The sequence below is a fragment of the Thalassophryne amazonica genome, chromosome 5 (genome assembly GCF_902500255.1).
Source record: "Thalassophryne amazonica chromosome 5, fThaAma1.1, whole genome shotgun sequence".
Lineage (NCBI taxonomy): Eukaryota > Metazoa > Chordata > Actinopteri > Batrachoidiformes > Batrachoididae > Thalassophryne > Thalassophryne amazonica.
The window spans coordinates 50,792,990-50,820,102 of record NC_047107.1 but is presented as its reverse complement, the minus strand read 5'-3'; the positions used below and the strand labels follow the sequence as shown (position 1 = coordinate 50,820,102).

At 41.2% G+C, this 27,113-nt stretch overlaps 1 protein-coding gene and 1 long non-coding RNA gene across 2 annotated transcripts in view; one reads left to right on the top strand and one right to left on the bottom strand.

Annotated features, from left to right (window-relative positions):
• The first annotated feature begins 1,402 nt into the window (after nt 1–1,402).
• On the top strand, nt 1,403–26,334 carry LOC117510469. Its single transcript, XR_004560731.1, has 3 exons — nt 1,403–1,413; nt 16,863–16,868; nt 26,237–26,334. It is a non-coding gene; the product is annotated as an uncharacterized LOC117510469 (long non-coding RNA).
• serinc5 (serine incorporator 5) overlaps nt 1,897–27,113 on the bottom strand; it is a 91,722-nt gene continuing 66,505 nt past the window's right edge. Inside the window, 13 exon segments of the mRNA XM_034170180.1 lie at nt 1,897–3,175; nt 10,471–10,615; nt 11,782–11,818; nt 12,164–12,233; nt 15,202–15,328; nt 20,414–20,506; nt 20,681–20,701; nt 20,704–20,751; nt 20,754–20,865; nt 20,867–20,891; nt 25,315–25,319; nt 25,321–25,389; nt 25,392–25,411. Coding sequence (XP_034026071.1) covers nt 3,031–3,175; nt 10,471–10,615; nt 11,782–11,818; nt 12,164–12,233; nt 15,202–15,328; nt 20,414–20,506; nt 20,681–20,701; nt 20,704–20,751; nt 20,754–20,865; nt 20,867–20,891; nt 25,315–25,319; nt 25,321–25,389; nt 25,392–25,411 — 917 coding nt within the window. The 3' untranslated portion in view covers nt 1,897–3,030.

Here is a 27,113-nt window from a genome sequence, read left to right as displayed (position 1 = left end):
ATGGTTATAATTGCGAACAAGTTATTGAAATTAAAATCACGTCTGTCGTTTTACAAAGTGAAAATATCAGCTATATGTTTTATTTTTAAAGTAATGCACTCATTTTTAAGGTTTTAGCATTTAGACACACCTGCTGCATTGCATTATGGGCACATTAGTTTCTTGAGGTCAGTGGTTGGCTGGTCGGTATAACACACAGTTACTGAAACGTGTGGTGGGTTTTACAAATAAATCTGTATTGGTAAATATGCCATTTTTTTCATATGTAAAAAAAGGCAATTTGAAAACTGAAAATTCTGTTTGTTAATGCTGCGTTTACACATAACGATGACAACTCACAAATGCCACGAAGTACACATTCTTGGCCGCTGATCACAAATATGATTATTCGGGGCAGAGGCATCAGGTCTCCTCAGGAACTGCTGCAACCTGTTACCACGATTAATGGCACGTGTTGCTGGAGAATTATCAGGAACCATTACGCACGGTCAAGAATAGTGTTCTGCGTTGTTGCGCGCTATTGCGCGTAACAGTGCATCATTAAGTTCTGTCACATTGTGAATGAGGTGAATTGTCTCCACACACACACCCATATTCATCCAACTGAATTCAGATCGCTCCAGTTTTTCAGAAGAACTTTGTGACTGCATGCGTAGTTGGGCTCTGTGCCATGGAGTGGCGCAGAGAGGAGGAGGAGGACAGAGCCAGATGTGTGGCTTCATGCGGGTCTCGTCTCGCGCATTTTCCCAAACATCAGGCACATGCAGCAGGTGGAACACCTGCAGGAGCGCGCTGAAGAGCACTGAAATTAGACTTTTAGCCGACTTGGTGTCAGCAATCAAACTGAATGAGGTGCAGCAGGGTTTAATTGTGTGCATGCTTCTTCCTCCGCCGGACTGAAGGAGGTGCAGAGATGTCTGGCTGCATGTGAGTCTCGCTCCTCTGGTTGCTCTGGCTCAGACTCGTTCTCCCGCTCATCGGTTACAACAGCAGGTGGAACACCTGCAGGAGCGTCCTGAGGAGCTTCAGCAGGAACCATGGAACGACATTTGGAGCCGGGTTTAATTGTGCGCATGTGACAGAAAACTGATTCGTCGTGGCGCGCAGTGAAATGTGATGCCGCTTTACAAGTCGTGTCAAAACTTGACAGTTTCCGTGTCACTTCGTAATAACGAGTGACAGTTTGGGCTCCAAGAACCATCACAGGAACCAATACGAATGTTGTCACATTCTATTAAGGATCACTACTCATCAAGACGGATCAATACGCTCAGTTGCGACCTCCACAACGTGAGACAAAATGAGGGTGGTGTGTGACATTCGTGGAAGATTTTTTGACAGGCAAAAACATGCTCCACGAATATCAAGAATATCACGCACCAACATGCACTATTAATAAACCTATTCAGATGCGTTAAGTCAAATTAAGAATGTCAGGAATGTGTCACGAATGACAGAAAAATGACATTCGTAACGCGTCTTGGTTATGTGTAATTGTATGTGTATTGGACTGCGACTGGAGCAGGGAGACAAGTTAAGGGCCATGGCCTGGGATTGGGTACAAAACTGTTGGTTGGGCAATTCCAGAACCTACTTACATATGTGTATTATGTTTTGTCAACATCGGTGTGAAAAATACTAATTTTGCCCTTTAGCCAATGACCTTGAGTTTTGCCAAAATAAACCTTTTGAGGGAAATTCAGTGGTTGAGTGTCATTCACATATCAAGTTTGGTGAACATTGGTCTGGGATCTGGGAAGAGTAAAGAGACAGATAAAACAGATGTTTGACCTTTGATTCCATTGACTTCAACTTTTGCCAAAACAAACCCCTTAAGGGCAAATATGGGGTCAACCTACATGCACACAGCACGCTTGGTGGAAACCGGCTCAAGCAGAATTGAAACAGAACACTGATTTATTGATGATGAGTAAGACACGGTCAGGGCTTTCTGCTGACAATACACAATATCTTTTATACAATAAAAACAACTGACACATCAGGTTATCATACAATATTAGCGATGCTCTGAACTGAATTCGGCAGTAAACTCAACATCCAGTGTTGAATAACACATAAAAGCACTCCTGCTACCTGATTCTGAATAACTTTATGACATAACTGTGCACATCTATGTGTGCATGCAAATACACAATGCTCCCAGTTATCGTTTCGGAATACTTCTACCTTTGGCAAACGGACTTTATGCTTCACTGTCGGTCAAACAGGAAGGCAGCGCTCGGCTAATATCACGGTTTGGTAAGGCAGGTTGATCTGAAGACCTCTAAAGTACTCTGATTTTTTTGTTTTTGTAATACAAGATGTGGCTCAAAAGGAGCGCTGACATCAGCAAAGTCTTTTGCATCCTTGTGATCTGGACTGGATACTTCACCATGATGGGTATTGAAAAGATCTTGTTCCGTTGCATAGAAACATCTACAAAAGGATGCGATATAACAAAGCGTAAACACATACAGCCTGAGGAAAAAAGTTTTCATACAGATTACAGGGAAAAAAGTAACCTTATATTCCTGATTATCTGAAATGTACATGGAAATAAATACTTGTCACCACATCTCCACGTTGAAATGACTGTCCCAAACCTGGTACAAGTTTCAGGTCCTACTGTACAGAAGTGAAATTCCAGGCTGAAGGGCAGCCGTGGAAACCTGGGACACCATGGAAATACTCGTACATAATATAAAAAAAACAAAAAATATTGTGGAATTATCAGTGACTCCACAGCACCTGGATGCTTCTTCTATTTCACTGTGAAACTCTACTCCCAAAAATCTAGGTGTAACATTAAATGTGCACGCAGCACATAACTCCAGGAGACAGTCATAGGAAAAAGAGAGAAAAAAATACCTTCAAGGTATTGACAGTTAAACATTGTAAAACAAAGCTGAATAATCAGGAGTATATAAAAGAGAAGAGATAGTGGACGCTCTGAATGCTGAGGGTGGTATCGTTAAGGTGAAAGAAGGTGTGTGGGTCCCTTTTCTCAGCATGAATATGCTAACGTGTGTTCTAGGCCTCAAAGCGTTTGGGACAGAACATGGGAGCAACGAGTGTCCACATGTAGACGAAGAGACACACCCAGCAGGACGCCATCTTGATCCAGAACTCTGACCAACTGCCCTCCAGCAGCTTCTCAATCTCGTGGTCGTCGTAGCTGCAAAAGAAACATAAAGAGCAAATTGACTGTAGCTGCACTGAAACACTGAAGTATAACTCAACTGAATAAAACAAATTTTAATGGGAGAGTCAGCAAAAGACTGACAAGATTTTGAGAAAAATCAGTTAAAAGTCAAGGTCATGGGCAAAGGACAAAATATAGTTCCAATACTTAAAAGACATGTTACATGTTTTTAAATGTTCCAGTTCGCAACGCAACATCAAAGGTTTCTGATGTTTTTTATTCCTCTCCCAAAGCGAGGTAACAGGTGCATTTCCCGAAAACATCTCACTCTGCATTTCTCTGCGTGTGATGTAGTTAAGAGCAAAATAGAAACATCCCAGAGAGACAGACAGAGGGGGGGAAACAAATGCAGTTCTGTCCAATAATGAAGCTTCGGAGCTTTTCTTTGACAGCAGTGGCTCGGATTTACAGAGGAGATGACACTTCACCCCAAAACTCTTAACTTTTTCAGAGTCTGTCGGATTTTGGAACTTAAAGTATCGTGACGCTGCTGCTTGTGTTACAGCTGCTGGTTTACTGCTGCTGTGATCGTGGATGTGCCTGGACACGTAGATGTCTCATATTGGAAAAACTCAGAAGACGCTATTTTCAGGAGATAATGGACTCTCTAATGTGCCACAATCCTGGCAGAATTTGAGTTGAAGGCAGAGCTGCAATCTGACATTATGCGCATGCACGGGCGCGCGATCAGAACTTGGGAGCAAGTGGACCTGGACGTTATTCTCTGGCTGAGTGGAATTTGAAAATGATCTCTGGCTGTGCATCCGAGTGAGGACGAGTGGAGCGTTCCATGGCTGGCAATCGCAATTGCGATCATGTGCGCATGTGACGTGTGCAAGAGGAGTTCTTATTGTTGTGGACTAATTTGGAAATCTTTACACTGGGTGAGTGGAATGTTAATTTTTTTTTTTTCATCTTTTGCTTTGTGTTCTTTTCAATGGAGCTTTCAATGAAAAAAATTTTTTTTTTTTTTACTTTGTCTGTGGATGTGGTGTGTGTGTGTGTGTAAGCACAGCAGCTGTTTTAACCCCCAATTTAGATGGACATCTGGCTGAATTTGAACAATATATAATCAGTATTAAGCTTGAAGACTCTCTCAAATGTCAGAAAACCATCAATCTCTATAAGGAACTTTTAAAAAGAGAATTAATGTTGAATAATCCCTTTAAAAAGAAACAGCTGACATGTGGGTTAAAACGTCTGTTACACTGTTTCAGAATTTAGATAAAGTTGAGGCCGCGGCCTGCTCCGTTTCCTAATAACATGAATTAAAGAGTAAAAAAGCATAGAACTATATCAGTATGCTAACCATACGAAAGGGAAAATAAGTGTGTCTTAAGTCTGGACTTGAAAGTCTCCACAGAATCTGACTGTTTTATTGAAGCAGGAAGATCATTCCACAGAACAGGGGCATGATAAGAGAAAGTTTTATGACCCACAGACTTCTTATTCATCCTAGGGACACAAAGTAGTCCTGCACCCTGAGAACGCAAAGCCCGGGCCAGTACGTAAGGTTTAATTAGGTCAGCTAGGTAGGGAGGTGCCAGTCTGTGAACAATTTTATAAGCTAGTAGCAGAACCTTAAAATCTGATCTCACTGGGACAGGAAGCCAGTGAAGAGATGCCAAAATGGGTGTAATGTGGTCAATATATCCCCTTTCTATTGGTCACATAACTTTGGCACTTAGGAGACCTTAAAAGCTAAAACTCAAGATCATAACTGTTTAACTCAAACAGTTTGGGGTGGCCAAGTGGTGAGTGCGCTTGTTTTCAGTGCGGAAGGTTCCCGGTTCAAACCCCACCCTTAACACATTTCTCCATGTAATATGGAGTTGTGTCAGCAAGGGTACCGGGCGTAAAACGTGTGCCAAATCCAGCCCAGTGTGTGACAAAATGACGAAATGAGTGACGAAATGAGTCAAATTTTCGTGACAGTTTTTTTTTTAAACTCACTATTACTAACCCGACTCCTACCCCCAACCCTAACCTTAACCATGACCTAATCCTACTCCTTCCCCCCACCCTAACCATAACCACCCCCCAACCTCGCCGGTTCACTTTTAATTTCGTGGCGCCATCACGGAATGAATTAGAATGAATTTGTGCTGCCATGATGAAAATGAGGCGCTTTTCGTCACAATATTAAGAACCAATAGACTAATGTATATTTCGTGCTGCTGAATTACGACTTGCCATGAGACTGGGTTGGCCAAACCAGCATGCAGGTCCACCTTGGATCTGCTGTGGTGACCCTGAGTGAAAACAAGGGAGCAGCCAAAGGGACTTACTATGGCCTAAACTTAGTGGAGAGGTTGTGCATTAGTCAAGGATAAAGTGGACAGAACTTTTTAAATATCAAGACCACACAGAATCATAAATTATGGTATCACTGAATCACAAAGAATGAATGTCCCTGCCTTCTTTTTACATTCACCAAGAAAGACCATTAAATTTTGGAGGTCATCCGGATCCGGATTCTGGATCAAGATTTCACGTAAGCTTTGAAGGATTACTACTTCACGGATTCTGCACCACAGATAAGATATTTGGGCATGGAAGACTCACTGAATTTTGAAGATGATCGGGATCCGGATTGGCGGATGTCAGAAATCTCTGTTTGCTCTTGTTAATACTATAATAAGACGTCCTTAAATACAGTATGTTGACTTTTTCTCACTGTTGTGTTGGGTCAAAGTGTTTTTTATGGTGTTGGAACAGGTTTTTATAGCCTGGCATTCATCATCGTACTAACCTACAGGTTTTATGAGTTTCACACAAAGACTTACAGACTTGCTCAAAGACACTTTCAAATACAGGAATGCTCAGGAACTGGTCCACTGTGGACAACCTTCTTTACCACCTAAATCAGGCTCACCAAATATGTTTTTAATACTATTAAATGGTATTATTTGAGCTCATCCTCATTTACATTTCACTTTTAACGTTATTTTTTTCCACCTATGTTTTTGTCTTTAATTGTTTTTTCGTAAATGGGCAGGATCTGCCTCCGCCAGTGTGCAAAAGAAGGAAATTCCACCTCCCCAACCATTATGGGTTTAACTGGCTTTTCCTGATTTTTGTCTAGCTTCCCCCACCCCCAAGCCATAGACAAGCCATTTACACCCCATTACACAGGGATAGGATCTGTTCTGCGGTCCTTGTAAAGTCATGAAATTGCATTGAACACAGCATGTCATCAAAGAGCTGCACAGCTGACGCCAGGACCTTACAAGGCACGCTAGGTATCTGCTCACAAACTACCATGATCACATTGGTCCCTGTGAAGTATGAAGCTGCACCTGACTTCTGCAGAAGAATCACCAAGCCAGGAGGACTCACAGATACCACACAGGCCATGTACAAACACCTCACAGAGCACCCCATGGTCATGCAATGACCGCGGCGCTTTTGCTATAGCAACAGATCATCCATTGCAACGTAACTGGAGTGCCGTGAGTTTGGACATAAACTCAGAAAAAAGAGCAATATTATGTCAATATCACAGCCAGTGGATGCACAATGGGGGCTGTTTGCCATAATTTGTATGAATAAAATTAATTTTATAAAGCGTTGTTATAAAGCACAAAATGAGTTCCTTGTCAGCTGATGTCCGCGGAGCTTGTCAGAAAGTTTTGTGCATGTTCAAAACTGAGTGGAGATATTTGTTTTATACTCATTCTGCAGCTGATGGCTCATTCTCAGTGGTGGGCACAGCTAACCAAAAAGTTAGCTTCGGTAACCGCTAATCTGCTAACTGAAAAGTTAACTTTTATAACACTAAACGATAAACCGCCAAAAAATTTAGCGGAGGTTACAGCTAACTGCTAACTTTTAGTAGTGTTGGCTCCAGATAAGCCAACAGTACTAAGCACCGCCAAGGCTTCTGAGTAAAATCAAAAGCGACCACAAACCCAAAAATGAACGAGCCAGAGCTTCTGTCTTACATAGTCAGACAGCTGTGAGCTCAGTCCTCCCTCAGTAGAAGAGAGCGGAGCTGGCACCCCCATTTACATTCCACATGCAAAAAGACAGACAACAGGCAGGAGACATGAAACGCAAAGAACTTTTCACTCATGGTTTTACTCATAAACAACTAATTCCACACAGTTTATCGACATTAATGTTAATTCTGTCATTTTTACAGAAAGAAAATATTGCACATATCTTTTAAGGTAATGCGCTAATTCTGAAGGCTTGAGCTTTAACAGACATACTTGCCGAAAGACATCATGGGAAAAATGAGTCCTTCACTAGTTGGTTGGTTTATTTATTTGTAAAAGCCAACACACAAGTTACTGTGACGTGTGTTGGTTTTTACAAATAGATGTGTAATTGTTCTATGCATTTTGACCGGGGGCGGGGGTGATCGAAAGAGACATTTGAATTTCCCATAATGCCTTTTGGCACGTGTCTGTTAAAAGCTCAAACTGTCAGAATTTAGCACATTCCTTTAACAGATATGTCATATGTGTGATATTTTCTCTCTGTAAAAATCACAGAGTTATTGTTAATGTACCGTTAATACTGTCCAAAATTAGTTGTTTATGAGTAAAACCATGAGTGAAAAGTGCTATGTGTTTTATGTATCTTGCCTGTCTTTTTGCATGTGGAATGTAACTGACTGTTTTTTTGTTGTATTTAAAAGGCAACAGCAGCCGACCCGCTCTGCTCTCTTCTGCTGGGGGAGGCTTGAGCTCACAGCCGTCTGACTATTGCAAAACACTCAACAGGTAGGCACTAACATGTATGATTTTAACTGCTAAGTTTTATTCACTATACTAGCAAAAAAAAAAGTTAGTGGACTGAAAGTTAGCGGAACTAAATTTAGCGGAAGCTAAGTGGTCCGCTGATGGTTTTCAAAATTAGCTGAAAAGCTCATCCGCTAACAAAAAAGTTAGCTTAGCTAATTTGCGGTTAGCAGATAAGCGGAACTGTGCCCACCACTGTCCTTTCTGGACTTCTGAAACCTCAAGTGTCAATTTAGCACAAGTGGACATGCAGCTCGACTGTCACAGAGGGTCTGCGTCATGCCACACGTGTCAGACAAGTAATCTGTGCCCCAGTTACTGTTATGATGTCAACCTGTAGCACTAACTAACTAAAACACTGTCACCATGGAAGACAAAACGATCTAAATTTTAAATGAATCTTCACATTCTGTACAGTGCACATTCAGTTTGGATTATGTGTGTATTTTTTTCTTCCCCAATACCATGTGCCTGAAATCTGTTTATATTTTTCATGACTCAGTTGTTTTCCAGCTATAAAAAGTCCAGTGAAATGTGCTAATTGTCAAGTGATGTAATTTTTCTGCAGATTTAGATGACACCACCTGTTTGAATCACAGAGAAACGCACACAAAGAGTGTGAAAAATTAACCATTTAATATTTAGCTCATTTTGTCTTCTCTTGCGCCCTCTCTCACTTTCTCTCTCTCTCTCTCTTAGTGCACATGCACAATGAGGAAACAACTGCTGCCGTCCTGTGTAAAGGAGTCACACGGCCCAGTCACACAGCACTTAACTCATTGAGTGCCAGCCATTTTCAAAGTTCAGAACATCCCAGTGCCAGGATTTTTTCAGCATTTGAGTGTTTTTTCAAGACCTATAGAAAATTGAGTTCTATGTCCATGTCAACAACAAACATACCAAAAGAAACTTCAGACTTTCCATTATCATCAGAAAAAAAAACGTCTTTGGCGCTGAGCGTTACTATTGGAAAAGACGTGTTTAAGAGCCAATGGCATCGAGTGAGTTAACGAAGGGCAACGAAGCCCTGACGAAACAAGAAATCTGGACTTTCGTTGGCATCGGTTAACCTTCGCGCAGCTTCGTTCCTGCAGCTGCCGCTTCGTCAGGATTTTTAAACTGTTAAAAAATTTGAATGAAGGGCAACGAAAACCTCAATTCGTCCATGTTTCATTTGCTGTCGTTTCTTGACATTTTTTAATTGTTTGTTTTAGATTTGTAATTGTTATTGTTTATTTTGACTTCGTTCGACCAGCTCAATGTTTCACACAGTGCAGAAGCCGGATTGTGAGTGCTGAGGCTGCTACTGTGTTCATGTACCATCGGAAATTACAGGGCAAAGTCAGCCTGTTTGCTTGGATTTTTTTTTTTTATCTGGGTGGGGAGTCAGCTTCAATGGGCTCAGGCACCTTATATAGGCCAGAATTAATCTTTTGTGTGGATACAATTAATTATTTTCCCATGAGCAACTGCTGAATTTGAAACAACAAAAAAGCTGTGTAATTTCCGAAGGGTACTTGAATGCAGCATTAGTGGCAGCAGCAGCTCCTGCGTGCGCTTATTATTTTTTATTAAATATAACAATATGAGTTACGAATGACAATCCAGCCCTTCTGTACATGTGGCACAGGTAGATAATTCAAATGATTATATAAGAGTTGTTCTGGAAGGCAGAATTCACGTTGTGGATCAGCTGCAGCTGGTTGAAATAACTGCACATGTGAGTCAATGCGCATTCACATGCACTGATCAATTTACTGGTCTGATATATTCAATCATCTTTACACTTATATTTATTGCCCCTTTTGACAGTTTTCTGTTATAAATCAATATATATGGCTTAGTAAAGGAATACAGTGATACAGCAGTGACCACGGCACACCAGAGGTTTTTTTTTTTTAATGGAGGAAGATGGAGTGTGCAGCGTGTCGTCAGACAGTGTGGATTCTGATGATGAAGGAGATGATCCCTCTTTTGTTCTGGACGAGGAACCAAAGCAGGTGGTCCACCGAGATGCACACAGATCTCCACAGCTTCTGTTTGCAGTTTCTCCAGGACTCAGGCGCTATGAGCTCTGTCCCAGCGCAGAGTCCTGGAACTCAGAGATGCAGACACACGCTGCTCCAGCTGTGGCTCCAGTCGCATTTCATTTAAAGCGTAGAGATCATTAGCTTCGGTTTTGTTAAGTTCCTCTTTCGTCCCTTTTGTGCTCTTGCTTCGCTCTTGCTTTTGTCCACCTTTTCTCAACAAATTGTGACTTTTTTATTTTTTTCCTTCATTCAGGAATTGTCGTGTGCCGTGTGACTGGGCCATTAGAGTCGCCACTCACTCAGGAAAACTCTGCATCAAAGTCTGCCAGGTGTGAGAGCTGTTTTATCTGTTTTCTCAGTATCAGAGCTTTAAATAGAGCAGAAAGAATCTAAACACGTCGGCAACAAGACCCACAAAAAACATCAACACACTTTTATAACCCATCACTGGGAACCAATGAGCATGAATGTCACAGTGAGTCTGACTTACTGGAACCAGTTGGTGACCGTCATCATAACATAGAGGGATCCCAGAAAGAAGACAAAGTGGAAGTAGGCATAACTGTAGATGGTTCCCTCTCTCTCGTCATACATGACATTCTGGCCTGCACTGGTGTACTCATCCTCGTAGTCCTCTGAAAGACAAACAACAGGTAGACAGAAGAAGGCTGAGCTTTATTGATGGCTTTAGCTGAGGTTAACAATGTAATGGAAACTACCTCAAAATCCTAAGAAAAGTACAGGTTCACTCAAATTATCGAAGCAGTGAGAGCTCGGCTTATCAATTAGCATAAACTAGTCAATGATACCAGTGAGCATTAAGACAGAAAGGGGTTCAGCAATCTAAAATTTGACCCAGTGACCTTGACCTTCTTCCAAATGACTGACCTCTGATTCCAAATTCTGGAATCTACTTAAGGGTGGACTCACACTTAGTGCAGTTGACCTGTACCATGCCCAAGGATGACTCCCTTTTGGGAGTGTGCACCACATCTGGTTCAAACTGGGTTGAAAATCAAACTGCTTGACCTTTGCCAAAATTAATTATTTACAGACCATTTAAGAATCAGCTTTCATTGACATACCAAGTTTGGTAGAAATCAGCAAAAGGGCCTGGGAGGAGTTGATCAGGCAGACATGACCTTGGCCCAATGATGGACCTCTGGCCCATTTTGACCTTGCTGGACAGTTCCATAACCCACCTAAATCTGAGTGCCAAGTCTGGTGCAAGCAAGAGTGAACAACTTAAATTTAGACCTTGACCTTGACCCAATGAATGACCTTTGGTCAATTTAATCTTGCCTAGGTAATTCCAGAACCCACCTATGTATTTGTGGCACAAACAACAAAAACCCCTATAAAGGCAGTTCTGGGGTTGCCTATCATCAACATATTAAAAAAGAAGGCCAAAGGACGTGGAAGGAGTAGGGGAACAAACAGACGGACAGACAAACACTGCTCAAATTATGTTATGATGATGTTTAGTATACAAGCAATGGCTAGTGTTGCCAACACATAGTTGAATTTAAGGTCCAGCAGGGGGCAGTGTCGGCCTATGAAAAATTCTACCGTACTTAAGGCCACAGCGTCACACTAACCTAGTAACAGTGACATCATCTGTATTTGCTGACCAATGTTTTCTCTCCGTTGTCAAACTGGTTGAGGAATAGCAATGAGCAAAGGATGTTTTGTGCAAAAACACTGCAGTTGAAAGCAGGCAAGCACACTACACACATAATGAAAACATGCACACACCAAACACACGCTTAGAGTCCAGAGAGAGTGACAAAACAATCCTCACCTGCATCATCTGCCAAGCAGAAGCAGCAGCGAGCTCTCTGTGGGACAAACACAAACACATTACGCACCCACTGGATGTAAACACTGGAAATACACGCACACAAAGTCTGTCAAGCTTTTGTCACATCATTATTGTCATATAAGTGTTTTTTATATGATTGTACACACGCCCATATCGTTGCATGGAAACATTCACCTCTGCAGGAAGATGATATCTGTGTTGGTTAATATGTCTTCAGGATTAATAAACGCTGTTGGATCATGAGGTGGATTAGACGGCAGCTCAATGGCACAATTTAAAATGATCTTAAATGTGGTGAGTTGGAGTGTGTTGGGCCTCGGCAGAGGTGTGCACGCGCGTGACCTCGTCCCTTTGTTTTTACCTCCATCTCTGGTTCACTATTCCTGCACAGCCTGATTGCGGCAGCGTTTCGCCTGGTGGTCGATGTCAAGCTGAAATGAGGGTGGAGGGGAAAAAATTAAGAAGGATGAGAGGAGAAAAAGGTTGTCATACTGTTACCAAGTCTTTTTTTTCCAGTAATTTCCAGTTTGCTAGAGTTCAGTCCTCTCTTTTTTTGGCAGTGACCACAAGAGACAAGATGCTTTCAGCTGATGGGAAACACATGTGGAGAAACTGAACAACCCAGTATCTGCCTCACATGCTGAGCTCAGTCACAGCCAATCACACACTGCTTCTTCTGAGTTACAGCCAATCAGAAGCAGTCAGACTCCACAGCTCCAGCCTGCTATTACCTTCTATTACTGTATTTAGATTACCCTTACAGAACACAACTGCTGTCATGGGCTGTCGGTTATAGGTTTTCTAAGGCTTAGGCGAAATACTGTGGCATGCAGTGCCCTCCAAAAGTAATGTGCCCCTTGGAATGTCACAACATTTTAATTTGTTCATGCCATTCAAATACAAAAAGTAAATAGAGCACCACACTCTTAGAACGCAAACCTCCGACAACACGATTTTCCAATTCCACAAATTTTTACCTTGAAAAAGTTTCAAGCTTTTAAGTCCCATTATAAGTGGCTTTTCATAAGCTAAAAAATAATACAAAATATCGATCAAAGGGTTTTTCTATGTTAAAATCAAGTATCTGCTAAATCCACAAAATGGATCACATGCAATTCAAACTTAGTCTGTTCATTGAGAGTGCCAGTTTGCACCTCACTGTCACAAATGAGAGCGATTGAGGCACTTTTGATTGCGATATAATGCAAAATGTACAGCAAATGGGCTTTACAATATTAAATTCAAATGTCCACAAAAGCCACAATACAGATCAGATCTGGATCAAACTTTGTCAGGTGATAGTGAGTGCCAGTCTACAACCTCACTTTCAAATATGAGAGTGATTGGGGGATGTTTGATTAAGGTATAATGTAAAATATACATTAACTAGGCTTTTCAATGATAAATTTAAGTGGCCACAAAATATGTAATCTGGATCAGATCCGGATCAAACTTTGTCAACCGATAAAGAATGTCGCACTACATAATGCTTCAAATATGAAAGAATTTTTTTGACAGAGTTATAAATTTTTGAAAATTCGTTCAATGTAAAAGGATAGGGATTTTTCCAATTTTCCAAGATTTTTCCTGACTTTGCCCTCTGGTCTTGAAAATGAATCAATTCTTACCTATCAGGATATGAATCTTCCGTAAAAATTTCATAATGATGTATGAAAAATTGTGGGCTCCAGGCTGTACACAAACAAACAGGGTTGAAAACATTACCTCCTCCAACTGTGCAAGAAGGAGGAGGGTGAGGAAGCCACTAAGATACCCAGGCAACCCAGAAGAAGTTATAGGCTTCTGTGGCTGTGACTGGAGAAATTGTGCAAAGTGCATGTTTTGCATTTTGTATCCCCAGTTATACAGCTTCATGAGGAAGTATATAGAAGGATTTTCTTAAAAAGAAGACCTGAAAGTTCAGCTACAATTTGCCATAAGGTACATCTGAGATGTTATGGTGAAAGAAAATCCCTCTCTGAGTTTGAGTTTAAGGAAGATAATTTTAGAAATGTTTATACTGAGAAGCCTGATTTACTTTTTGTATCTGAAATAGCATCAACAAATTAAAATGTGTGAAATATCAAGGGTCCCGATACTTTTGGAGGGCACCATATCTCTAAATTCATAGAAATTGTGGAAATTCAGCTTGGGAATTCGATGAGGGCGGCCGCATCTCTTCCGCTCTCCCTTATCTCTGCTCTCTGCTTTAACCTTCAAGTCCCTACTTCACCAGACTGTGAATTCCTCAAATTATACCGGATACTGGATCTATTGGACTACTATTGGATTAACCATGGAATTGATCGGCTGGTCTCTGAATGCTATTGACACCATCTTTTCTACAAGAAGGTCAGGACCGGGGGATCCTACCTGCCCAGATGGAACGTATCCTGCGGGCTATGTTCTCGACTCCTGGGGGCCGTGGCGTGTTGCATGCTTTGCGCCTTTCTCTGTGGAGGACGTCGAGGATTTGTTCATATTTGGTCTTATGGTAGCAGGGCTGGTACTTTCTGGCTTATGTGCTGCCCTGATCTACCGGAAAATTGGCAAGACAGCGGCATCAAGAACCACAGCACCTCGCATGTCCGTCATGATTAGCGAGTTGGGCGAGGCAATGCGTTCTCAGACTGCGATGACTTTTGAACTCAGACGCAAATTGGATGACATCTTGGGCAGATGCGCGCCTTGCAGATGAAGATGAAGATTTCAGAGGCCGGGGAATATTCTTAATTCATAATTGGGAATATTCTCAATTCAATTAATTAATTGTTCAAGTGAAGCTGTAAAAAGTGTTTTTCACTGCTCAAACCACAACACGGCAGGCTTATCAGTCCTGAAGGACAATTGCCCTGCTGTTTTCCTCCAGAGGAATGTCTTCGGCCTTGGTGAACATTTGGCTGTTTCTTATCTCAACTCACAAAGACAATAAATTGTTTCACGGGACTGAAGCATGTTCCACTCCCTCTCCCCGTCCCCCTCCTACCCCCATCACACACACCCACTCCAGCTTCTGCTGATGTCATCCCTTCCCTTCTGCGGGGGCGGCGAGGTTTTAGCTGCAGCAGGTCCCCCTGCATGCAGCCCCCCCCCCCAAGCTGACGGTGGCGCGACTCAGGGTTGCTGTGAGACCTTCACCCACTTGCCTCAATTCGGATAACGGACTTCTTCAAACTTAGTGCACATAAACAATGTCAAATGTGTATGTGCTGTCTTTAATTCTGATGTGTGCCATTATTACGGTAAACAAGTAATAATTGTGGACTAATTACTGACTGAGGGTAACTGGAGTGTAAACGTAATTTCTCCACTGTGAGATCAATAAAGTATATCTCAAATGACAGAAGAAACTGACAGAAAACGTTTCTTTGTAATGAGTTATTCTGTTGTGTGTCTCACCATGAGTAAAGGATGCAACCAAACAGGATAATTACGCCACAAATGGTAACAATCTTTTTGTCACCATTCATCCCAGAGTTGAAAGGAAACACACAAACTGTTGTGTTCATACCATCTCTCAACACCACTACACAGACAAAAAACACACAGAGAAAGAGCTGGCATGAAAACACAAGTAGAGCAATATTGTAAATGTTTAATAAATGTACTTAAGTCTGTATGATAACTTGGTAAAATACAAACTTTACAACGAATGTGGAATCAGATCTATTAGTGAGAAAATAACACCAAAGGTCTTCCAAGGAAAGAATAACTTTTTTCTACCATTTATACTTTAGTTCTGTTTGTTTTATTTTTATCACTGAGCCCTTACAGGGACCTCAGTGTGTTTGTCTTTGGAAAAAGAGCAACTTTTCTGCAGTTGATTAAACTTAAGATTATTGGTGTTCTTTATCTGACATGAAAACATTGAATGCATGTTGATGACTGCTGCATTAACGTCAAAATGCGCATTTGCTTTTTTTTAACATAATTTTGCTCTGGCCAAGTATTATTCTTCAGTCATATTGCACAGTTAACCTTCAGTTCCACACTGTCCTTTAACATACACAGTAGGGGAATTACAAAGAACGGCTTTTTAAAATTTGAATATTAAAGTGATTTTGCCTATTCTGTCCATGGTGATGTGGAGAAATTGGTTCATGCTTTTGTTTCAGCTATAATTATTGTCATGTATTGTTTTCTGAATGACCACACGCCAATATTGGAAGTCTTGGATTAGCTCATAATGTTGCTGCTAGCGTTTTATCCAGGAAAAGGAAACATGACCATATTATCCTAGTTTTTGCTTCACTTCACTGGCTTCCTGCTCATGTGAGATTTTAAAGTCTTATTGTTGACTTAACTGTATTATAATAAACAAGTGGTCTCTGTGTGCGTACATGCATGTGTATGGCCACAGAGAAACCGGGAGAGCTGACATGTGACGTTTGGTACACTTATGTATTTTGAGCCAAGGATGAATGCTGTGATAACAGAAAGTTGATGGGACAAATATTTTTGGAAAAATTTGCGATGTTAGCTAACGACAGTGAACAATGGATGTTGTGCTGCAAGGCACCATGGAAGTTCTGAATTTTGGGGTTTTAGATGCTGTTGTTGTGGTTCATGTTAGTTTAACAGTGTTGTTAGTTAGTGATTTACTTTTGTAGTTCAATTGGTTTAGCCAGTTTAGTTAAGTATCATGTTGTTGTTACCATGAGTGGGTTAGGTGTCATGTTGCCATTTCCATAAGTGAAATGTGTAGTGCGTTTGATGTCTTCCACCACTGTCTCTGTTTGTGGGTGTGTAAAAATAAAAGCACCTGCTTGCGGTAGAATGGACAAAAGACAAAAAACTCCACATGCGTACATTTAACTTTGATTACGGACAAACTGGGAGAGGTGACATTTGCTGTTTTGTATGCCTATGTGTTTGGGTCAAAGATGAATGCCGCCAAAACAGAATGTTGATTGGACTGATATTTTTGGAGAAACTATGGATATTAGCTAACAACATTGAACAATGGATGTTGATAATTATATTCTGGACTCACACACCATTCGAACAGGGGGCGGTTAATCATCTATATACTAAAAGCGTGAGTTATTTTATTTAGTAAGTTCAATGTAAGTACATAACATAACTGCAAATATGCAAAAAATACATGGATGACAAGAAAGTGAAAACACTTATTTCCATTGTGGTCCATTTAAAAATCAAATGTCAAAAGAGAGTAAGAATAAAATATAATAATAATAATAATAATAATAATAACAGTGTGTATATGGCAACAAGAACCTAAACAATTTATAAATACATTAAGACAGTAAATTAACATAAAAAAATTACGCAATTAACAGGAAATAAAAGGGCTGAGTTGTTCTTCTAAAAACTGTTGTGGTCTAAGGCCAAAGGTTCTAAAGACATTCTGGACTCACACACCATTCCAACTCATTATAGAAACTTTGCACAATTTCTTACCACCCTTGAAAAATGTCAGCTACCTTTTATATAAACACTACCCAATATAGAGCCCATGGATCCCCACGGGCAATACGCTAGTAAAAATTTGAAATGGCTTAACAGCACTCTTCTACCTAGTAGCTAAAGACATTATGTAACGGTCTGTGCTCTGTGTTCTAAAGGCACCTTGACACTTGCACAAATTTGATTCCTGCACTGCTGCACAATGCCAATGCGTCCCGCTTTTTCCGCCATGCTTTGTCCCACTTGACACATCACTTTGTAGCCGATGATGCATTTGCTCTCAGAACTTGGCTGATGAAACCATTCTTGCATTGCTCCCAGAATCACAGAGAAATTATCTATAGCTGCAGGTTGTCTCGTGCGCGTCGTGTGGTGAAGAACGCATTTAGAATCTTGTCTCAAAGGTAATAATTTATAATATATATGTGGTAATGGATGGGTAAAACAGTTGCATTTTCATTCCTTCTCATGAGTTTAGACAATGTATCTGTAAGGTTATGTTAATTATAGATGCAACATCTCGTCATAATCATTCGGATGCACTGCGCGCAATGACACACATTCAAACACAGTGACATGCAGTGTTTTCGAAGAGGTTGCAAAGTATTCAGAAGTAGTTCACACAAGTGGCACAAAATTAATGTGTACAAGCAATTTTTTACATTTCTTTGCGCAATGGCATGCAGCCGTGCACAGTTTACAACAGTTTTTGATGTGTTTACTCAATGGCACGCAATATTACGCACCAGTGCACAGATCAAATTCATGCAAGTGTCAAGGTGTCTTAAGAATACTCTGTGTTCCAAAAGTAAAGAAGTCAGTAGGCCAAAGACTAATATGCAATCATGCCCCTGTTCCATGTAACAGCCTGCCAGCTGAATTCACACAATCTTATTCAGTCGAGTCTGTTAAATTAAGATGTAAGGCACATCATTTCGCAGACATAACTTATAATTTATGTATAATATATCACAGTCAGTCAGTTCAGCGCGGTAATCAACTGGGAATAATTCAGTATGGTTGATATTTTGGGGATGGCTGTTGTAATATGAGAGATTTTATGTTTAACTGTAAAATCAAACTTATTATATAATATGTGCTATATAAGGAAAGTATATTATTATCAATTATATCTCTATCATCACTCACAATCATTATAAATCCTCAACACAAAACACCCACAGAGGCCACAGAGGTCATTATGAACAGCTGTTGATCTATGCTCACACTTAACCCTGACTCAGGACTGATTATTAATTAATTGTGACATTGACTGGCAATGAACTGGAAATCAAGGTGGAGACTGGTTCCACCTAGCCATAATTTATAAAGTGAAGTGGCAAGGTTGTTATTACTAGGTATTATATATTTTAATACACTCAACAAAAATATAAACGCAACACTTTTGGTTTTGCTCCCATTTTGTATGGATGAACTCAAAGATCTAAAACTTTTTCCACATACACAATATCACCATTTCCCTCAAATATTGTTCACAAACCAGTCTAAATCTGTGATAGTGAGCACTTCTCCTTTGCTGAGATAATCCATCCCACCTCACAGGTGTGCCATATCAAGATGCTGATTAGACACCATGATTAGTGCACAGGTGTGCCTTAGACTGCCCACAATAAAGGCTACTCTGAAAGGTGCAGTTTATCACACAGCACAATGCCACAGATGTCGCAAGATTTGAGGGAGCGTGCAATTGGCATGCTGACAGCAGGAATGTCAACCAGAGCTGTTGCTTGTGTATTGAATGTTCATTTTTCTACCATAAGCTGTCTCCAAAGGCGTTTCAGAGAATTTGGCAGTACATCCAACCAGCCTCACAACCGCAGACCACGTGTAACCACACCAGCCCAGGACCTCCACATCCAGCATGTTCACCTCCAAGATCGCCTGAGACCAGCCACTCGGACAGCTGCTGAAACAATCGGTTTGCATAACCAAAGAATTTCTGCACAAACTGTCAGAAACCATCTCAGGGAAGCTCATCTGCATGCTCGTCATCCTCATCAGGGTCTCGACCTGACTCCAGTTCGTAACCGACTTGAGTGGGCAAATGCTCACATTCGCTGGCATTTGGCACGTTGGAGAGGTGTTCTCTTCACGGATGAATCCCGGTTCACACTGTCCAGGGGAGATGGCAGACAGCGTGTGTGGCGTCGTGTGGGTGAGCTGTTTTCTGATGTCAATGTTGTGGATCGAGTGGCCCATGGTGGCGGTGGGGTTATGGTTTGGGCAGGCGTCTGTTATGGACGAAGAACACAGGTGCATTTTATTGATGGCATTTTGAATGCACAGAGATACCGTGATGAGATCCTGAGGCCCATTGTTGTGCCATACATCCAAGAACATCACCTCATGTTGCAGCAGGATAATGCACAGCCCCATGTTGCAAGGATCTGTACACAATTCTTGGAAGCTGAAAATGTCCCAGTTCTTGCATGGCCGGCATACTCACCGGACATGTCACCCATTGAGCATGTTTGGGATGCTCTGGACCGGCGTATACGACAGCGTGTACCAGTTCCTGCCAATATCCAGCAACTTCGCACAGCCATTGAAGAGGAGAGGACCAACATTCCACAGGCCACAATTGACAACCTGATCAACTCTATGCGAAGGAGATGTGTTGCACTGCATGAGGCAAATGGTGGTCACACCAGAAACTGACTGGTATCCCCCCCCCAATAAAACAAAACTGCACCTTTCAGAGTGGCCTTTTATTGTGGACAGTCTATGGCACACCTGTGCACTAATCATGGTGTCTAATCAGCATCTTGATATGGCACACCTGTGAGGTGGGATGGATTATCTCAGCAAAGGAGAAGTGCTCACTATCACAGATTTAGACTGGTTTGTGAACAATATTTGAGGGAAATGGTGATATTGTGTATGTGGAAAAAGTTTTAGATCTTTGAGTTCATCTCATACAAAATGGGAGCAAAACCAAAAGTGTTGCGTTTATATTTTTGTTGAGTGTATAAAACAAATAAAATTGACATTTTTGAAACTATTTAACAACTTGTAATTACTGTCTGTTGCTCCCTTTGCACTGAGTGACTTATGTTGTGATTTGGCGCTGAATAAATAAAACTTATTGATTGAAAATGTTTGGCCATGTTTTCCAGCCAAGGCTATAATTTGCTGTAATGTACGGGTATTTTTTCATACTTACTTTCTTTTGGTTTGCTGGAGAAGGCTGAAAAAGTGAGGTACATTACGTACACACTCATGACTCCTGGCTGCAGCAGGCTTGATGTGGGCTGCACTGGAAGGACACGAACACACAATCTAAATTTAGCTGCCTGTGCTGACAAAGATGTGTGTTAGGACATATGTACTATGCAGTTAGGAATATAGTCTTGCTTGCTGTAGCGAGTCCAAGACATATTTTTGTTTGCATCATAGAGTCAAATGTGGCAAGATGTTTGTAAGTCCTCACATTTCTGGATACACGTGGAATGGCTAGCAGCGATACAACTAGGCAGAGACTCGCGTTGACGCCCAAGAACATTTGTTGAACAGACAAGCTTCGGGGTCGGTATAGAAATAACCCATGAACCCTACAGCTACCACGGCAATACTGAATAACACCAGAGTCACCAAGGCCAGAGCTGCATACCACAAGACGGTTATACTTCACTCCAGAACTCCTGCAGACAGACACAAACACAGACCAAACAAAGACAGTGAAAACACAAAAGCATCAAGCTAACAATATAATTTTTTAATAATGAGAACCTGAAGGAAATAACACCAAGCTTTAAGTCTGTTAAGTCAAGCTACAGTTTGCCTGAAGGCCCATAGGATACTCAAGACAAGATTTGATCTGTTTCATATATGAGGACAAAGCAGGCAGTATTACAGAGCGTTAATTTCATATAATACAAATATAAATTCTGTGCCCTGCACACACACAACAAATGTATTAATTTCATACTTCACCATTCACAAACAACATGGTAAATAACTGTGTACTCAATTTTATCAGCCCTCTAATTATTGATTTCTTTATTTGTGTCGTTGATGTAGGAGCAGTTGAGTTACACGAGGTGACAGTTTGTTAAAAGTTCCCATTCAATGACTTTTCTTTTGCCCAGGATTCTAGAACAGAGACCTCCAAATGTCCTTTTCTTTACCTCTCCAATGACTTTCAGTTTCACATTTGGTGCAAATTTTTCATACTGTCATCTTGTTCTCTGTTTTATTGCGCCAGACAGAAGGTTTCACATGCCAATTATGATTTAAAGGCATGTCTATATCCATCATGGTTAAAGATGGTAGTGCACAGCAGGTTTGCACACATGCATATAATTTTACAACTACTGAGATTTATGAAGGAGAACTATCTGTACACATGGGTTTTAATTCTGACACAAAAGAAAGCAGATGCAAATTTCTGCCTTTCAGCATCAACACGGTTTTAGTTGTGATTCTACATAACATTTTCTAAACGAGACCCTGGCCTGGTAAATGCAACATTTGACTTAAAATGGCATATAACTGGGTATTTGATCAATGATAAGTATTGTAAGTGCTTTAAAAAATGAGGGTTGGGTGAAAAGTACGCGATTATTTCAATAATAGGCAAAATACTCACATAAATCACATAACCTGCTTAAAGCTCGGAACGTTCTCTATCAGGCTGTGTCATGACATTTCCACACAGTCACCTTTCCACACACTTACACTAACCTCTAGACAAGTTTTTGCATCCCATCAGTGAAGAAATCAGGTGTCTTGCACCTCTCCATCAAAAGTCGAGGGTGCGAGATCCAGACTGTATGGTGGTTGCATTAAGATATTATACAATTTGAGTCACTGCAAAGCATCCTGTGTTTGTCGACTAGTGTATGTACGACAATTGTCATGATGAAGAATTGGCCCTTAAGCAGCACGAACCTGCGCCTTGATTTTGCACGAATGTCTGTTGGATGTCCATTCTTGCGGCATTCGGCGGCATTCCGCCTCTAGTGTGATGGGGGCACGATCGAGACATTCAGCCAGGATTCGACATGCCCGAATATTTCGAACAGCCCCTGGAATGCTCTCCCAACGCTTCCAATTGTGTTTCCATGTTGTACAAATATTACAACTGCAGTCAGATTGTGGTATGACTGCACCTTGACCGCCATTTGATATGTTTTCCACTACGAGCTCACCATGAGTGTAGAGTGCATGTGCGCTGGCCGCACAAATGTGCTGACTGCTGTACGAGGATTTCGAATGCATCTCAAATTTGCCTGAATGGGGTCAAATCCTCAATCATGTGCCATTCATGATTGTGTGACGGGGGTATAAAGGTTGCGTGCAGCTTCTCCAAAGCGTCTTCATGTTGGTTGAGTTGATAGTGTTGCCCTGTTCCAAAAATTCTGTGAGGACTACACTCACTACATTTACATGCAGCCAATAACCCTTTCATAACCCTTTCATAAACCAGAATATTAGCAATAACCCGGTTGCACACGGCCATGTCAACACCTGCAAAAACCCGAATATGCTCATATTCCGGTTTTTAAAAACCCGAATATGACCCCTGGGTTACTCCTTTTCTAACCCGAATATCAGGTCATATAAACGCGCATCGGAATATCCCCATAGAAAAGAACATTATTTTATGTTCTGCGCATGTCCTATCGGCAAGGAATCTTGGTCTTTTGAGTACGGCAACTACTTGTATGCAGCGTGCGCAACCCACTGGACACCACAGAAGCAGAGGTTCTGCGTCCTTATCAGGCGGGCCGGTCCGCGGTACCGGTCGGCATCACGGCGATTGCTCTCACTGCCTCCGATGCGCTTACTGGGTCTGTGGCTCAGTAAACGCCGCAGCGGGCCACTCACACCGCCCCCCTCTCTGCTGTGCGGAGCTGCGGACAACTCTGGCAACAGGTCCAGAGACTACGCTCGCTGTTTTGATGCGGAGCGCTCCGGCAGCTCGCAAGGATAGACTTCTTGCGGAAAAATACACAGCGCCGCAGGGTCTCGGTATACCGCAGCCGCAGAGCTCCGTGGCCATGACTTGGATTCTTTGCGGGTCCGCATCAGTACCCCCAGAGGCAGTGAGTGAAGGGACAAGCACACGCATTTTGTTCTGCGTGTGTCTGTTTATTTTCTTCTCGCCCAGAAGAAAAAAAAGAGTGTTTACACAGGAGAGAAAAGTGAGAAAATGTTAATGCCCGTTTGAGAAAAGTGTATAAAGTGTGTAGTGAGGAGTTTTACAGCCTTAAAAACATCTATAATAATTGCCAAAAAGTTACACGAACGCCAGACCAAATCAAGGCACCGGTGGAAGACGTGCGTCGCTGTTTAGATGGGGATATTCCAAATGATTCCAATGACCATGTATACAGGAGTAACTCTGTCTGCTTAAGCATGTAAACGGGTTATTCCTAATAATTCAGAAACCGGAATATTGACCGTATCCCGAATATTAACGGCATGTAAACGTAGCCATTGTCTCATCCGCACTTGATGCTGTGCCCCTGTGGCTGTTATGGGGTGCCCGCTATGGTCCTGCTCATGCAGACTTGTCGTGGCTGGATTTTCACCCTTCAAACTCATTCATAGATGAGTGTCCACGATTATACAACCCCCCACTGTGAGAAATTCACTAACAGCACTTTGTTTTAAAGGCACATCCATGACGGCTTTTCTTAATAACTACTACGTGCATGTGTTACATCAAAAGCAATTCCACGCTTGCCTGAAATGGCAGGCAAAACCATTTGTGAAGCAATGGTCAAAAAGTAAAGGATATTCTCATACAGTTCATATTGATATCTTGCTTGTTATTGAAATAATCGCACTGGAGACAGAACTTTTCAGCTGACCGCTGTACTTGGCTAAAACAGCTTTATGTTTTCTCAATCTGTTGTGATGTGTTTATGTGTGGGAAGAGGAAACTGAGCGCAAACTTGTAAGCCATATGCTTCCTGTGAATCTGCACAGCACCAGATTGCTGCCAAGTTTACTCTTCATGCATAAAAAACATCAAGCTTCATGACTCCCTCCTTCCATGCTCTTCTCATTCAAATACCCTTACCGAAGATCCTGTGCTACCAACCCTGCAAGAACAAATGATGCACTGTGATTAGCTCTGATTTAACAGATGATTTCTATGAAGTGTAGCATCAATGAACAAAAACTGATGAACTAAACCATTGTTTCTGCATCCAGCTCCTGGCTGCTGTCCTGAATTTCATCATCAGAGTCGTAGTGATTTCCATGAAGGTGTTCCTTCCTTTTAGGGAAAAGATGGAAATCACAGGGTACCAAGTCTGGACTGTATGGTGGATGTGCCAATATGAAGGTTGTCATTTTAATTTTTTGTCTGTGGCGTGTCTTTGTGTCAATATTCCACAGACTGATGTTTTTTTTGGGGGTCATAATGGTGCACCCAAATTTCATCTACAGTGATGATATTGTGAAGAAATCCTTCACCTTCAGTCTCATAACACAATACAAGTGCTGGCAAATTTCAAATCTGTACCCACTGAGGCACAAATCCTCTGATAATCAAGCCAAAGAAATAACGGGGCCCACATGCTCTTGTGAAATTCTGGCTGTGTAGGCAGTTTCTCTCTGAGTGATACTCCGATTCTCTGGCATCACTTCATCGACTTGCATCTTGTGAAACTCATCGGTTGCTGACAGAGGTCATCCAACTCTTTATTTGTCATACTATTCCATTGTTACTGGCTTCTCCATCATTTGCATGGTTGAACAAACACTGCACAGTGCAACCTCAAACATCCATTACCATTAATGACTTGCTTCTTCGATGAATTTCCACTGGAGCAACATCTTCCTGCTTCAAGAACTCCATGACAGCTCGCTACTTAAAACGTAGTAGCGATCATGCTCACAAAGCAACCTTTCACTGTGTAGCTTGCTGCCTAACGAGATTGTCGGGGGGGAAGCTACAGAACATATTAAAACTTATTTCTATAAGTGCTTGCCAACTGCTGACCGGAAAAAGGAAATGAGGCATTACTTTTCATTCTATCCACATGTGGTACATTCAGATTAGTAGGTCACATTCCGAATAGAAATAAGAGAAAAGATCATTGCTCTCACCAGTTTTGTGTTCCACCTGTGAGCAAACTCCAACCAACACCATGACTGGATGAGAAGGAAGAGGACTCCACCCCCCCCGCGCCTATATAGCGCCACAACTGTGGCATTGGAGATTAAGAGATAGGAAACACGTTATTGATACCATATGACCTACCTTCTTCATGCTGCAAACAACATCTGCAAAAACCACTGCAACAATGTCTCAAATACAGAAAGCCGCTATGGTTTTGTTGTGCAGCATTTGAGAATCTGCTGACAAAATGTACAAGCTGATAAACAGGATATTATTGTTTCCAAGCTGTTGATGCAGGAAATCCAAACATGAAACATGCTGCTGCCTGTGATACTTAAGCATATATCAAATAAAAATATATTAAAGATACCGGCTTTAAAATAAAAATCATCACATGCAGCCTGACAGATCTGTCAGTGTGTTCCACCATGAAAAAAGTGAGGAGTAAGTGCAAAGGTGACAACGAAAAAATTAGGGAAAAAGAAAGAAAGGAAAAAGGAACCAAAGAAAGAAAGAAAGAATGTTAAAAGGGACAAAAGAAGAAAGAAGAATGAAAAAAGAAAAAAGAAAGAATGAAAGAAAGAAGAAAGGAAAAAGGAACAAAAGAAAGAAAGAAAAAGGAAAATGAACAAAAGAAACAATGAAAGTAAGAAAGATATAAAGACAAAGAAAGAAAGAAAGAAGAAAGTTAAAAGGAACAAAAGAAAGAATAAAAGACAGAAATAATGAAAGAAAGAAGGAACTAAATAAAGAAAGAAGAAAGAAACAAAAGAAAGAAAGATAAACAGATGCTTCTGGTGCATTCTTAGTGCCATATTTTAAATTTTTATTTATACCCAGGATCAGATGTAGGCGCAGGTGATGTACAGATATGCATGACTGCTACTCACATGCGTAAACAATTAACAGAAACCAATAAATACACTGTTTTTTCCAACTTAAAAGTCAAATTATGGAAATAGGTTTTCAAATGTATTTTCAAGATTTAAATGAATCCTACTGGGTGATGATAAAGCCCTGGTCCCACCAAATAATGAACAGTGAATAATGAGCCACGCAGCATGTTTTTATGGTACGAGAGGAGATATTCAACAATCGCGGAGAATAGTGGCTCTGAGAGGCTCTTAGAGGCAGAATATTCTGCTAATGAGGCTCATCTCTCAGCAAGGTGTGAATTTCCAAAGTTCAAAATTTGAGGTATGCCGACACTTACACGACTCTGATGCACGTACTTAGTAAACTCGTCTTTAACGGGTGTAGACTGAATGTGAGAGGGGCGCCAGTGTGTGCAATTGCGCAAAGAAAATTTTGTTGTTCAAAAAATCTTTCACGCATAAATGTCGTGCAACGTGGTGCGATCTGCTCGCCAGTATGTGCAGCTCATCAAGTGGAGTAAAGAAGTGAACAGAGCAAGTGGTTGTGTCAGCGCACCGCATCAGAGCACAGCTCGTCTGAAGGATTATAACAAACTGTTAAATCTATACTTTTACAGCTGCACACAAGAAGGAAAGAACATGCAACTGTTTTACCAAGCCATGACAATGTAAACATGACAAATAATTACCTTTTTAGACAGCTCCAAATGCGTTCTCTATCTCATTCAGCGCGACTCTCTCCCCTGCTCCATGAAGTGGAGAATGGGTTTGAAACAGCTAAAAGGTAATTATTCGTAATGTTTTTATTTTAATAGCTTGGTAAAACAGTTGCATGTTCATTTATTTTATATAATTAGCTGTAAAAGTATGTCTATGATAGATTTAATATCTTGTTAATGGATCAGGAGCTC